At 40.9% G+C, this 15,213-nt stretch overlaps 1 protein-coding gene across 2 annotated transcripts in view; it reads left to right on the forward strand.

The window, feature by feature from the left end:
- KALRN (kalirin RhoGEF kinase) overlaps positions 1–15,213 on the forward strand; it is a 637,223-nt gene that overhangs the window by 301,670 nt on the left and 320,340 nt on the right. For both annotated transcript variants that reach the window (XM_073305148.2, XM_073305146.2), the window contains exons 4-5: positions 1,236–1,428; positions 5,271–5,783. In XM_073305148.2, the coding sequence (XP_073161249.1) occupies positions 1,236–1,428; positions 5,271–5,783 (706 nt within the window). The remainder of the gene's footprint in view (positions 1–1,235; positions 1,429–5,270; positions 5,784–15,213) is intronic.

Consider the following 15,213-nt stretch of genomic DNA (forward strand, 5'->3'; position numbering starts at 1 on the left):
TACCTCTTTGTGGCATTCATCATCATTCAGTGGTAGAAATATATTCAACTTTAAGACCACCAAAATTTCTGCCCTTTATTTCTCTTCCATCCCCATCTCCTTTCTGTTTCTTTTCCACTTCCCTGTTTATCTCTGTCCTTCTTTCTTCTTTCTGCATTCCTTCACTGTAGCAACTCCCATCGTCTCATGAGCTTTACTCCCATCCTGTCCCCCATTCCATAAACAAAAATGAGCAGCAAGGAAAAATGTCAATTTTACATATTCAATTGTCATAAATTAGCTTTTCGAAGTTAACATGCCAGTGAGATTGCTGAGGGGTGGGAGAGTTCACATTTCGGAAGTTTTGTTTAGGCTCTCTGCAGACTCAGAAAGACAATGCTTCACGAGTTTAAATAAGATTCACATCTGGACTGTTATACTCACAGCCAGGAGAAACAGAAACTTCCTTTTTTAAAACACAGAATGCCACATGTGGGCCACAAATACTTTGTGTTTCTCTCCCTAAGTAGCTACACAAGGTGGAGGGAACAGCAGAGCTGAGGTGTCCCTGCACTCTTTCTCATCTATCCTCCTGAATAACAAGGAAAAGAAAATTTGCAAGCTAACGTCATGCTGCTTTTGAACTCTGTATATCTCTCATCATCAGTTCACATTGTCTGCTCTAGTTTTACAGCTCTTCCAAAATGACTAGGGAGGCACAAGGACCAGAAGTTGTGTGAACATTGTCTGAACAGGACCAAGAGACATTTGGAATGTGAATTTCAGTAGTGACTATAAATTGTGGGGGCTTCCATTTTGGGTGCCCAAACTGAGAAACCATACAGGAGACTGATTTTCTGAGGGCAGTTGCTCAGCACCATCTGAAAGTCAGGACCCTTTAAGGGCTCTCAAGTTGGGACTCCATAAATGGAGGCATGCAAAATCACTCATCACTTCTGAAAACTTTGGCCTCGCTTTATAGAATCCAATAAAGATGCTGAAGACAAAATCAATACTATATATTCTATTTATGTGTACATTAACTACTGATATAAATTAGAATTAGATCATAATAAAACTGTTAATATAGTATAATGGCTATATGGTATCTTATCCTCTGCTTTGTATTTCCAAGTATATTATTCCGTGCTTTGCATTAAAATGTTGAATGATAATAAAAGAAGCTGAGGCTTAATGAGTCATATCTCGTGTCTGTAGACAATATTAATAATCCTGCCATGCTTTTATCGCTACAGCGAAGATGTCTGTAAACGAGGATTCACTGTTATTATTGATATGCGGGGATCGAAGTGGGACTTGATCAAGCCTCTTCTGAAGACCCTTCAGGAAGCATTCCCTGCTGAGATCCACGTTGCCTTGATTATCAAACCTGACAACTTCTGGCAGAAGCAGAAAACTAATTTTGGCAGTTCCAAATTCATCTTTGAGGTGAGAGCCCAACTCAGAAGTTTTCTGGGTTGCATTTTGCCCCTCAAGGAATTTTCTTAGGGTAAAGATCAACTCTGTGCAGAGGGCCAACACAAGGACCATATGCCACTGAAGTTCCACTTTAGCCCCATTTTCAGAATTTAGGTTGTGCTTTGGCCCTGTGTTGGCCCTTTCCACAGGACTGAATTTCACTAGTATGTTTATGTTGATTTTTTTTGTGTGGTAGTTTTGCTTTCATTCTTTCCTTTTAACTAATGGATGGTTGGTTAGTGGATTTTTGTTTGCATGTTTTTGTGGTTTTTGTGGTTATGGTATGTTCTAAAATACAAAGAAACCTAAAGACACAAAATGCTGTAGACACTTCTTTTAGCTAGTCCTCTTCTAGAGAATTTCGCTAATGGTCCTGTTAAAAGGCATTTAGGTCCAGATTGTTAAAGGTAGTTAGGCATTGCTGTGCTCAATTCTGCAATGCCTAACTGATTTAAGAAATAAAATATTTTGACAAGGGATTTAGGCTCCTAAGTGCCTAAATCACAAATCATTTCATATTTGGAAATGAGAATTTTGTCTCCTAAATCAGTTAGGCATCGCAGTGCTGAGCTTAGCAATGCCTAAATACTTTTAACAATCTGGGCCTTAGACTTGAGGTTTATCTATATATTTTCATTATGTTAGGTTAATTGAAATTTACAACTGAATCTTTTGCATGTTGTGCTGACTATAACAGGTTCTTACTTGATTTTCTGAGTGTAAAACAATAAAAGGTATGCTACATAATTAAAGAGCATTTTACTAACTTTCCTCTTGGTGAAGGTAAACCAGCTACATTCAGTTCAGGCTTTTTGGTCTTTCTAGAAACTTGAGCTTCTTACTCAAATTGAAGCAAAATTCTGGTATGCAAAAGATTCATATATCAATTGGCATACACTATTAGCTTTTCTTTTCTGCCCCATTTCTAAGATAAGGGTCCATACTTGGTTAATTTACTCCAATGTAAATCCACTGATTTCAGTGAGATTCTGTGAATTTACAGAAGTGTAACTCAGAGCAGAATTTGGCCCATAGTCTATAACACTGAATGTTGAATTGCCTTTTCAGCTAACTATTGCTCCCGTTTAATGACGTTTTTAAGATCTGTTGATGTTAGTGGGACTCGAGCATGTGCTTAAAATTCAGACTATGCTTAAGCTGAATACAAACAGACTGCTGAGCTATTCTAATAGTCAGTCCTGGCTCCAGATAGTAGGGGCACTCCTGTGTGTTCTCTTACGGCATCTGCTGTCTGTCTTAAATTAAGGGCACTTTTGTTTTGAAAGTGCCCCTCAGGCCTTTACTCTGACTGCCATGCTGTTCACTGATATGTGGATGCCCTGACTGAATTCCTGCTGCTACTTTGGAACCCGCTACTGGAAAATGTTACGTAGTCTTGGGCACTGGAGCAGCTACCTCTTCACATAGATCCCTCATTCAGAAGAGTTGCGCTATTAAAGCTCTATAATGTTGTATAGAGCAGGTGTGAAGATACATTTATTCTACTTTGATTTTATTTCTTTTTCCCCCCACTTTTGTTTTTGGTGTGGGTGTGGGGTGGTGCCTGTGTGCCCTGAGGACAGAACTGCCACTGCTGATTTTACACAGCCAAGGTAAATCACAATGGGGTAGATCTCAGCTGAGGTAAATTGGCATAGCTCACCAAAAATCAGTGGAGGTAAATGGTTGATCTGAGCAGAGGATCTGATAACTACTACTATCAATTTTGAGGCCAAATTCTGCCTTTGAGGTTTATGAAAGTAATGCATTCATCGCAAGGCAGAATGTGTCCCTTTGTGAGGGTTGATTACTTGGATTTGGAGTCATAGGAAACTCTGCTGGAGCCAGTTCTGCTTTACAGACTTCATTTTCCCTTAAAGGTAAAATAAGCCATAAGCTGTTGCGAAGCAAAAAAGAGCAAGACAGACACTTGATTGATTAATTCAGACTCCAGGAACTTCCTGTCACTGTGAGGGATGGCCTCAGAAGCCTCATTACCATTAATTCAGAGGTGTTTTTGAAGATTATTTTCTTTTCCTCCTGAAAAGGTTGAATAAGTGGGCAATGATTTTTATTGGTTGCATTTTAAAAGAAAGAGAAATGAGAGCAGATAGACTGTTACCTTGTCTTAGCCCATCCATACCTGCTGAAGTTAAATGTATTCCTCTCAAACAGTTCTCAAGGGGAACAAATCTGAATAACAAATTTGCCTGCAGAACTCTTTAAATAAAAAGTCCTCCTGCCATATCATCATGTCAAAATGCTGATAAGGGAGAGAATGTACTGCAGTGACTTGACAAACGGTGTATTAGCAGTAAGGAGAGAGCTTTTTTTTGACAAGTAATCATACTCTAAATTGAATTATCATATTGCTTCTTTAAAGGGTCAGTGTACAGGTTGACAGGTTATATAATTTTAAATGAATTTTTAAAAATTGCATATTTACCTGCACATTGTTGGTCTGATCTCCCTTAAATGATCCTGTTTGTGAAAGAACATTACAACAGAATTTCAAAATAGCCCTTTTAGTGACCAATTTGATTATATAATTATCTGAGCATATCTTCAGTAAAAAAATCATTTTAATATGTAGCAGAGTTGTCTGAAATCATTTTTAGATGCACAGGAAACTAGAATAACAGATTGTTACCAGTTTACAATCTAGATGTACCAGTGAGCAACCTGTATTGTTGGGCCAAATTCAGACCAATAGCCTTCAATGGGAGTTTTTCCACTGACTTCAATAGGAGTTGGACTGGGCCAGAGATTTAAACAAGTGGCCTATATTTTCCATATTGATGTGATTTTGGGTGCCTCAGTTTTTTTGGGTGTACAAATGGAAACACCACCCAGGGCCTGATTTTGAGGGGTCAGATGTCTGGCACTTTCTGAAAACCAGTTCCCTTTCAGGGCTCTCAAGTTGAGCACACAAAAATGGAGGATCCCCTCCAAATCACTAGTCAGTTTTGAAAATGTAGGCCTATATTTCAATAAAAAGAATGTATAAAAAGGATGTGAACAGCTATCCATCATTAGGCCATTCATCTTACTAAATCCAAATTCTGAGTTGCTTTCCACACATCAAATCCCTTTATTTGGCATTGATTTTGTTAACATCTAAATAAATTAGAACAGTGTCTCTTATTGATTTTGCATGATTCATGGGTGGATCCTTTTATTCTTTTTGTTAATAATCCAATTACATTTTGTTTTTACATTGATTTTGGCTTAATCACAGTAGAAAGTAGTAGTGTGAAAGAGTTCTGACTGTGGCATAAAACAACTGGAATAATCTGAAAGAAAATAAGAAGCAGTATGCAGTGTATTTTGGTAAGACAGACTACATGCCTTCCTTCACATGCCCAAAACTTGTTTTACTGTACAGTCACTGACCTGCATATAATGCAGATAAGACAAGTAAGTGTAATATCATGTAGCCACTTAGTAAGTCAGCATAGCCAGTCTTCAGTAAGCATACTTTGATATTCAGTTAGAGCATGCACTTTGGGTTAAAGTACGGTAATCTCTGCAGAAGCATTCTCAGATGGTCATTTTAGCTAAAAATAAAATAAAAAAGCATTTTATTCCAGTAAAGTTCTCCACTAAAAGAATAAGTACACTTAAATAAAAATAAGGGGTTTAAACCTAGCTGAATTAATTGGAATTAGATATAGTCTCTAGTCTTCTCTGAAATGTTTTTTCAGTGACATATTTATGAGGAAAATAATCCATTCATGCCATTTACAGATTCCAGGATTATTTCTGGTTGGTTAATGAAAACTAATTCAGATTGTGTCATTTTCCTCCATTAGACAAGTATGGTCTCTGTTGAAGGCCTAGCGAAACTTGTGGATCCTTCCCAGCTGACTGATGAGTTTGAAGGATCCTTGGATTACAACCACGATGAATGGATAGAGCTGCGGGTCTCCTTGGAAGAGTTTTTCAACAGTGCCATCCATTTATTATCAAGGCTAGAGGATCTCCAGGAAATGTTGGCTAGGAAAGAATTTCCAGTTGATGTAGAAGGGTCAAGAAGGCTGATTGATGAGCACACACAGCTTAAAAAGAAAGTGATCAAAGCTCCTGTGGAGGAGCTGGACCGTGAGGGCCAAAGGTTATTACAATGCATACGATGCAGCGATGGTTTTTCTGGTAGGAACTGCATTCCTGGGAGTGCAGACTTCCAAAGTCTTGTGCCAAAGATCACCAGTCTGTTGGACAAGCTGCATTCAACCCGGCAACACTTACATCAGATGTGGCATGTTCGCAAACTGAAACTAGACCAGTGTTTTCAACTCCGACTCTTTGAGCAAGATGCTGAGAAGGTAAGGAATAACCTGCCCCTTCAACACTTTTACTGAGCTATTAACACACAGGTACTATGACCTTTATTATTTTTTCTACAATTAGCAACATGAGGAATTATTGAGAGATATGAATCTCAAGTTACCAGCAGATGTTCTTTATGTGACTCGTAAAACAAAACCACTGAATTAATTGTTGGAAGTAGCAGAGATCCAAGAATAACCTGCCTGTGTCAATTCTGACGAAAGCTAATCTGCTTTTTCTACTCACTGTGGGTACAGTTGGTAGACATTAGCATTTAAAATTGGGCTTTATTCAAGTTACTTTTGATATTTATGAATATATCCATGTAGTCCTATGCCAAAAGGAAAATGACAGAGTTTGAGTCACTCTGATTATTGTTTATATTTCTAGTCTAACCATGGAAAAATGTGTAACTAGAGATGAGTTTTCCTTGATTGTTATTCCGATCCATGTTTTCAGTCTCCCTGTCCTAGAGAAGAGTGGCAGGATTTACAGCGGGTAGGCTTTTAATTAATGGAATTCAGTACCAAGAAAATGGACATTTAGGTTCACTAGCACAAGATCGGGGATTGTATTTGGGATAGACTTAACTAACCACATGATTAGACAAAAAAAGTGTTCTGAAATGACCACACTATGTAAACTCAATGTATTTGGTTTGCATTAAACAGCACATAAGGATGACATTTGAATTGATACCTAACTGATGAGTCAGTGTCCAAGACTCATCCTGTTCTCCAGCATGGGATCATGTTTGAAGATTTATGTAAACGTTAAGTTGTACAATGCAATCGTTTTGGCAACTTAAAATTTCATTTGACATTTTTAATACTTCACAACGTCCAAAGAACACACAGTGGTCTTACACAGTATATAAAGAAATCTACATAGGTAAGTAATATGGCTATACCAAGAGTTAGTCGCATAATATGTCAGAAATGATACAATTCAAGTAAAGTTACGTTCCCATTTCCTCCTGTGACTAGAGCTGCTCCTTAACCCACTGTTCCCCAGAGTGTGGTTTGTACTCCCCATCACATATTCATGTCAAATTACAGTATCATCTGCTTTAACTGGCTTCTTATTACACATAATACTGACTTCAGTCTGTGTCTGCGTGCAGTGCAAGGTGCTGATTCTGACCTATAAAACCCATCAGTTTTTGGCTCTTGGCAGATGAAGAGGCTATCTCTGTCTTCATGAAACAGGGAAGCAGTTGAGACCAACTTTGCCCTTTCATGAATAGTCATTACTGTAGGTTTAAAAATCTGTGCAACAGAGGCAGGGTATTCTCAATGGAGAACCCTTAACTCTGTAAGTCAGTCACTCTGTGTTTGTCTACCAGAAGCCAAATCTGTGGATGTTTGTGCTCAGTGTGTGATTCATGTGTCACTTAAGCATTTGCTAGGAGGTGAGGGTGATAGTGGAGACGCTATGGAGCTACTCTGGAGAGAGAGTCCATCCACTATGATATTCTTTAAAAAACTGCAAATTAATTCTTGCACTTAAGAGCTTTTTGGAGAAACATTGTAAAAACTAATTTAATAAAATCTCAAGTCATGCAAAGCCAGATATAGGACAAACACATGTTTTCATCCCACATAAAAAATATATCTGAGAAGGGCAGCTACAAAAGAGGAGGGCCTTTCTGGTCTAAGTATCAGATTGGGAAGACTTTGACTTATTGAGTTACGGGTTCAACTTCTGACAGATTGTGTACCATGCAGTTTACTGCACATGTAATCTTTGACATGAGGCCCGACAAAAGTGAGATCCTTTCTGCTCTGCATGGCCATTTAAGAGCCCATGGCTTTGCTTCAGTGTCGTTAGCCAAAATTGTCCCTTCTACCCCTCCACTTTTGGGTGGCAAGCTGTATGCTGGTTGATTGCTGCTGTCCACTGCAGAGGTGGCTGCATTTCAATTGTGCTGTATGGATATGGATTTTGAAGCACTTGTAGATCATTCAGATGGAAGGTGCTTTATAATGTAAATGATTATTTTCATCAATTATTATTATTAATATCTGTAACCCCCCTTTCCTCCCTGGGTTACTCAAAAGAGGCAACAGTCACCTATGTGCCTGGGCACCTGATGTTGTTGACATTAAAGAATATTCTGAGTATCCTAGTGGTGATGCTGGATAGGTGGGAATCATAGAATATCAGGGTTGGAATGTACCTCAGGAGGTCATCTAGTCCAATCCCCATCCTTTATCCCCACACTCTACAGCAGTCCCTTTACTCCTAAAGGAATTTAAATTGGAGGTGCCTTCACCTGGCTGGCCCCTGTAGACACTTAATGGTGTGCCTTGGGAACCTCTAGGATTAAACCTATTCTAATAATAATAATAAATAATAATTAATAATATGTGACATGGGTCTAACTCAGAAATACCAATTATAAATAATATACATCCAATGTACTTAAATTAGAGTTAACACACCTTTACTTAACAACTTAAAGAAATAGGGTATAACAGACTAAGATTAAATGTCACTACTAATTTAAATCCACTGGGGGCAGTTGAATAAAATCAGTTAATCAATAGTATACAGTAATAAATTAAGCTTATCTACCTGGCATTTACACTGCAACCATTTACACCACCCTAGAGTGTACACTCCTCTGGATTTCAGAGTCCTAGATGCTTGCATGGGTGCACTTGAAGATCTGACGCTGGAGACAGCACTCTCTTGGTTCTGTGTATCAGTCCAGCCAAGGAAACAAGTCACACAACCCCTCTGACGATTGGAGTTGGCCCCACCAAATGTCAGCAGCTCTGGGTCATGGTTCAATGGGAAGATCATGCTGCCTCTCCTCAGACTCAGTCTCTCTGCTGTGCCCTTTCTCTTACAAGTACTTTCCCAAACAAGAGTGGGGGTTACTTAGAGTTCCTTCACTGCAGGCTCACCTCTGTTGGCTTAAGGCACAACAATAGTCTCTCCCCTGGCTCCAGAAAAGCCACAAACCACCTCGGAAGTTCCCTCCTCAATCAAAGCCCCAGGAGGCTCTCAGCAGCAGTTAGTATCTGCTCCTGATATGGACAGAGCTCCACACCAGAAATCTTGCTCCTCTCCCAAAATGGAGCCTACCACCTGTTCTCCCTGCACTCCCTGGAAGAGGAAGTCTCTCACTCTTTCCCCAAGGTGTCATGGGAGTTGTGGTGCCTAAGTCTGGATTGCAGCACACAGCATCTTCCCAACTGGAACACTTTCAATTAAGTTCAGAGGCCACACTAGTAAAGGGTGCCTACATATCAATAATATAATAATAGTGGTTACAGCTAAAAGACTATCTAACTTCATGAATGCCAGTGAAAATCAGGTAGGATCAAAGGCTAAAATAGGGAAAGAACAAGTTAAAAATTACTTAGACAAGTTAGATATCTTCAAGTCACCAGAGCCTGATGAAATACATCCTAGAATACTCAAGAAGCTGCCCAAGGATTATCTGAGCCATTAGCAATTATCTTTAAAAAGTCATGGAAGGTGGAAGAGATTCCAGAGGACTGGAAAAGAGCAAATATAGTGCCTATCTATAAAAAGGGAATAAGGGCAAATGGGGAATTACAGACCAGTCAGCGTAACTTCAGTACCGGGAAAGATAATGGAGCAAATAATTGAGCAATCAATTTGCAGACACCTAGAAGATAATAAGGTGATAAATAATAGCATGGATTTTTGAAGAACAAATTGTGTCAAACCAACCTAATAGCTTTCTTTCACAGGGTAACAAGCCTTGTGGATAGTGGGGAAGCGGTAGATGTGGTATATCTTGACTTTAGCATGGCTTTTGATACTGTCTCACATGACCTTCTGATAAACAAACTGGGGAAATACAACTTAGATGAAGCTACTATAAGGTGGGTGCATAACTGGTTGGAAAAACATTTCCAATGAGTAGTTATCAGTGGTTCACAGTCAAGTTGGAAGGACGTATCGAGTGAGGTCCCGCTGGGATCAGTTCTGGGTCTGGTTCTGTTCAATATCTTTATCAATGATTTAGATAATGGCATGGAGAGTATACCTGTGTAGTTTGTGGACGATACGAAGCTGGGAGGGGTTACATGGAAAATTGAAAGGTGGATAAGGAATTGGTTAAAGGGGAGCCTACAACGGGTCCTACTGAAAGGTGAACTGTCAGGCTGGAGGGAGGTTACCAGTGGAGTTCCTCAAGGATCGGTTTTGGGACCAATCTTATTTAATCTTGCGGATTGATACCAAACTGGGAGGAGTGGTAGATACGCTGGAGGGGAGGGATAGGATACAGAAGGACCTAGACAAATTGGAGGATTGGGCCAAAAGAAATCTGATGAGGTTCAATAAGGATAAGTGCAGGGTCCTGCACTTAGGATGGAAGAATCCAATGCACCGCTACAGACTAGGGACCGAATGGCTAGGCAGCAGTTCTGCGGAAAAGGACCTAGGGGTGACAGTGGATGAGAAGCTGGATATGAGTCAGCAGTGTGCCCTTGTTGCCAAGAAGGCCAATGGCATTTTGGGATGTATAAGTAGGGGCATAGTCAGCAGATCGAGGGACGTGATCGTTCCCCTCTATTCGACATTGGTGAGGCCTCATCTGGAGTACTGTGTCCAGTTTTGGGCCCCACACTACAAGAAGGATGTGGATAAATTGGAGAGAGTCCAGCGAAGGGCAACAAAAATGATTAGGGGTCTAGAACACATGACTTATGAGGAGAGGCTGAGGGAGCTGGGATTGTTTAGCCTGCAGAAGAGAAGAATGATGGGGGATTTGATAGCTGCTTTCAACTACCTAAAAGGGGGTTCCAAAGAGGATGGCTCTAGACTGTTCTCAATGGTAGCAGATGACAGAATGAGGAGTAATGGTCTCAGGTTGCAGTGGGGGAGGTTTAGATTGGATATTAGGAAAAACTTTTTCACTAAGAGGGTGGTGAAACACTGGAATGCGTTACCTAGGGAGGTGGTAGAATCTCCTTCCTTAGAGGTTTTTAAGGTCAGGCTTGACAAAGCCCTGGCTGGGATGATTTAACTGGGAATTGGTCCTGCTTCGAGCAGGGGGTTGGACTAGATGACCTTCAGGGGTCCCTTCCAACCCTGATATTCTATGATTCTATGATTCTATGAATTTTTTTATTACTGACCTTGGCACAAAAAGTGGGAGTGTGCTAATAAAGTTTGCAGATGATACAAAGCTGGGAGGTATTGCCAATTTAGAGAAGGACGAAGATATCCTACAGGAGGATCTGGATGGCCTTGTAAACTGGAGTAATAGTAATAGGATGAAAATTAATAGTGAGACATGTAATGTCATGCATTTAGGGATTAATAACAAGAATTTTAGTTATAAGCTAGGGACGCATCAATTAGAAGTAATGGAGGAGGAAAAGGACCTTGGGGTATTGGTTGATCATAGGATGACTATGAGTTGCCAATGTGATATGGCCGTGAAAAAAGCTAATGCAGTCTTGCGATGCATTAGGAGAGGTATTTCCAGTAGGGATAAGGAGGTTTTAGTACTGGTGGCACTGGTGAGACCTCACCTGGAACACTGTGTGCACTTCCGGTCTCCCATGTTTAAGAAGGATGAATTCAAACTGGAACAGGTACAGAGAAGGACTACTAGGATGATCCGAGGAATGGAAAACTTGTCTTATGAAAGGAGACTCAAGGAGCTTGGCTTGTTTAGCCTAACTAAAAGAAGGTTGAGGGGAGATATGATTGCTTTCTATAAATATATCAGAGGGATAAATACCGGAGAGGGAGAGGAATTATTTAAGCTCAGTACCAATGTGGACACAAGAACAAATGGATATAAACTGGTCACCAGGAAATTTAGACTAGAAATTAGACGAAGGTTTCTAACCATCAGAGGAGTGAAGTTTTGGAACAGCCTTCCAAGGGAAGCAGTGGGGGCAAAAGATCTATCTGGCTTTAAGATTAAACTCGATAAGTTTATGGAGGAGATGGTATGATGGGATAACATGGTTTTGGTAATTAAATATTCATGGTAAATAGGCCCAATGGCCTGTGATAGGTTATTAGATGGGTGGGATCTGAGTTACCCAGGAAAGAATTTTCTGTAGTATCTGGCTGATGAATCTTGCCCATATGCTCAGGGTTTAGCTGATGGCCATATTTGGGGTCGGGAAGGAATTTTCCTCCAGGGCAGATTGGAAGAGGCCTGGAGGTTTTTTGCCTTCCTCTGTAGCATGGGGCACGGGTCACTTGCTGGAGGATTCTCTGCTCCTTGAAGTCTTTAAACTACGATTTGAGGACTTCAATAGCACAGATATAGGTGTGAGGTATTTTGCAGGAGTGGTGGGTGAAATTCTGTGGCCTGCGTTGTGCAGGAGGTCAGACTAGATGATCATAATGGTCCCTTCTGACCTAAATATCTATGAATCTATGAATCTAAGTGCTTTGGAGGATAGGATTAAAATATAAAGTGATCTGGACAAACTGGAGAAATGGTCTGAAGTAAATAGGATGAAATTCAATAAGGACAAATACAAAGTACTCCACTTAGGAAGGAACAATCACATACAGTTGCTCACATACAAAATGGAAAAGGAGTACTGCTGAAAGGGATCTGGGGGTCATAGTGGATCACAATCTAAATGTGTGTCAACAGTGTAACACTGTTGCAAAAAAAGAAAACATCATTCTGGGATGTATTAGCAGGAGTGTTGTAAGCAAGACCCTAGAAGTAATTCTTCCGCTCTACTCCCCACTGATTAGGCCTCAGACACATTTCAGGAAAGATGTGGACAAATTGGAGAAAGTCCAGAGAAGAAGCAAGAAACATGATTAAAGATCTAGAAAACATGACCTCTGAGGGAAGTTTGAAAAAACTGGGTTTGTTTAATCTGGAGAAGAAAAGACTGAGGGGGGGGGGCATAACACTTTTCAAGTACATAAAAGGTTGTTGCAAGGAGAAGGAAGAAAAATTGTTCTCCTTAACCTGTGAGAATAGGACAAGAGGCAATAGGCTTAAATTGCAGGGAGGGCGGTTTAGGTTAGCCATTAGAAAAAACTTCCTAACTGTCAGGGTGGTTAAACACTGGAATAAATTGCCTAGGGAGGTTGTGGAATCCTCATCTTTGGAGATTTTTAGGAGCAGGTTAGATAAACACCTGTTAGGGATGGTCTAGATAGTACTTAGTACTGTCATGAGGCAGGGGACTGGACTAGATGACCTCTCGAGGTCCCTGCCAGTCCTATGATTCTATGACTTTCAAATAGAGCTTCCTGTAATACTTATTGCCCAGTGCCATTTTTAAGCATTAAAGGAAAATTTGCAAGCATCCAAAATTTCAGTCCCTTGCCAGCTCATGAAGAAGGAACTGTCAGGAAGAGTGGAGAAAAAGGACAATACAAATCTATTTGTCCGTGACAAATTAGGTTCTTTGCATATATTACTGGCAGGTGCCCAGCTGAGAGCCTGCATTTGGCAAGCCAGCAGATATCTGGGGCCCTCTCAACTAGTCATGACCAAGTCAGCTCTACCCCTCCTGAATATGCACATCATGGTTACTGTCTTTTGAATATTGGCATTATGACATTGCCTTACCATTCACAAACATCCTCATGTCAAAATACTGACCTAGAAGAGCCTGTATACCTCCAGTTCCTGTGGGCAGCTGCTAGAGTGCGTTTCAGGTTTGGGTTTCTCAGACTCACCAGTAATGATGTGCTCTTTGGGTGTGATGGAAGAAGGGACCCACAGAGATTCTGACGGAGCAGGCTGGAACCCCTCTCTAAATAGCCATTGGTGTCAGTCTTTTAACTTGGGTGGGGATCTGCAGATGTTTATACTGATGGTAAGTCTTGCTGGCAGCTGATTCCTTTAGGGGTCTCTATTAGTGTACATTAAACAGGGACTCAGAGACTTACTCAGCTTTTCTAGGCCTGTAGTATGCTGTGCCTCTCTAGCACCCTCTTGGGGAGAGGGTGGGCGCTGCTCCTCTCTGAGTCCAGGGCACAGTCCTCTGACTATGCTGTTCCGGGCATCTGCTCCCTTGCAGGGGGCTTTAAAATAGTCCAAACAAAAAGACAGGTTTCAGAGTAACAGCCGTGTTAGTCTGTATTCGCAAAAAGAAAAGGAGTACTTGTGGCACCTTAGAGACTAACCAATTTATTTGAGCATAAGCTTTTGTGAGCTACAGCTCACTTCATTGGATGCATACTGTTGAAAATACAGAAGATGTTTGTTTTTATACACACAAATCATGAAAAAATGGGTGTTTATCACTACACAAGGTTTTCTCTCCCCCCACCCCACTCTCCTGCTGGTAATAGCTTATGTAAAGTGATCACTCTCCTTACAATGTGTATGGTAATCAATCAAGGTGGGATAATCAAAGTGCTGGAAATGGCCCACCTTGATTATCATACACATTGTAAGGAGAGTGATCACTTTACATAAGCTATTACCAGCAGGAGAGTGGGGTGGGGGAAGAGAAAACCTTTTGTAGTGATAAACACCCATTTTTTCATGATTTGTGTGTATAAAAACAAACATCTTCTGTATTTTCTACAATATGCATCCGATGAAGTGAGCTGTAGCTCACGAAAGCTTATGCTCAAATAAATTGGTTAGTCTCTAAGGTGCCACAAGTACTCCTCTTCTTTTTTCCAAACAAAAAGTCAGTGTGTTTTCACAGCCAGCAAAAAGCAGAGGTCTAGGCCTTTGGGAAGACCCGCCCACCCCTCGGAAAGAGAGAGAGAGAAGTACCAGCCCTTCTTTCTGAGAGGGCTTGCGTAGCCGAGGCTCTCAGACCGTTTTCCCTCATCAGCAATCCCTGCTTCCAGGGGCCAGGGATCTCTGAGTTGTAGTCCTGCTCCTTCAGAGTGCTGCGCTGCACTGAGTAAGTGTAACCCACACACCTTCTGGGTGTGGTGTTCTGTCCCATCCAGTGGCACTGAGACCACTTAAAGAGAGACATGAAATGAGTCTGCTCTGCAGCCTTAGCTAACAGCCAATTGACTTTTAGCTCATGCAGTAGAGGCTCATGCACTAAGCTCCAGAGGTGCCAGGTTCGATCCTGCCCGACCATGACCAGGGTCTGTCAGTGTTACATAAGGATCCTCCCTTGTATGGACCTGCCCCACTCCAGGCTTGATAGGCCACACAAATGCACTGGTTTAAGGCTTACTGTGCCAAGAGGAGCTCTTTAACTCCTTCCACACTGGGTGGAGATCTGCCACATCACAGGCCCATGCAGTCTGAAGTAAATTCTTGTTTAATAAAGGTGGTGTTAGCTATTTTAGCAATTTCATATGCATCTGTCATTTTAATAACTAAGCACCAAACCTTGATTCAAGCACTGTGTGACCGGGCTGAAAAGCTAGCCTTGCCTTCTCTACCTCATTTTAGACTGCAACAGAGGAAAGCCTTGTACTCTCTTAAAGAGGGAGGGTCAGTTTGCTGTGACTTTTGTATTC

This window comes from Lepidochelys kempii, chromosome 11 (genome assembly GCF_965140285.1).
Source record: "Lepidochelys kempii isolate rLepKem1 chromosome 11, rLepKem1.hap1, whole genome shotgun sequence".
Taxonomy (NCBI): domain Eukaryota; kingdom Metazoa; phylum Chordata; order Testudines; family Cheloniidae; genus Lepidochelys; species Lepidochelys kempii.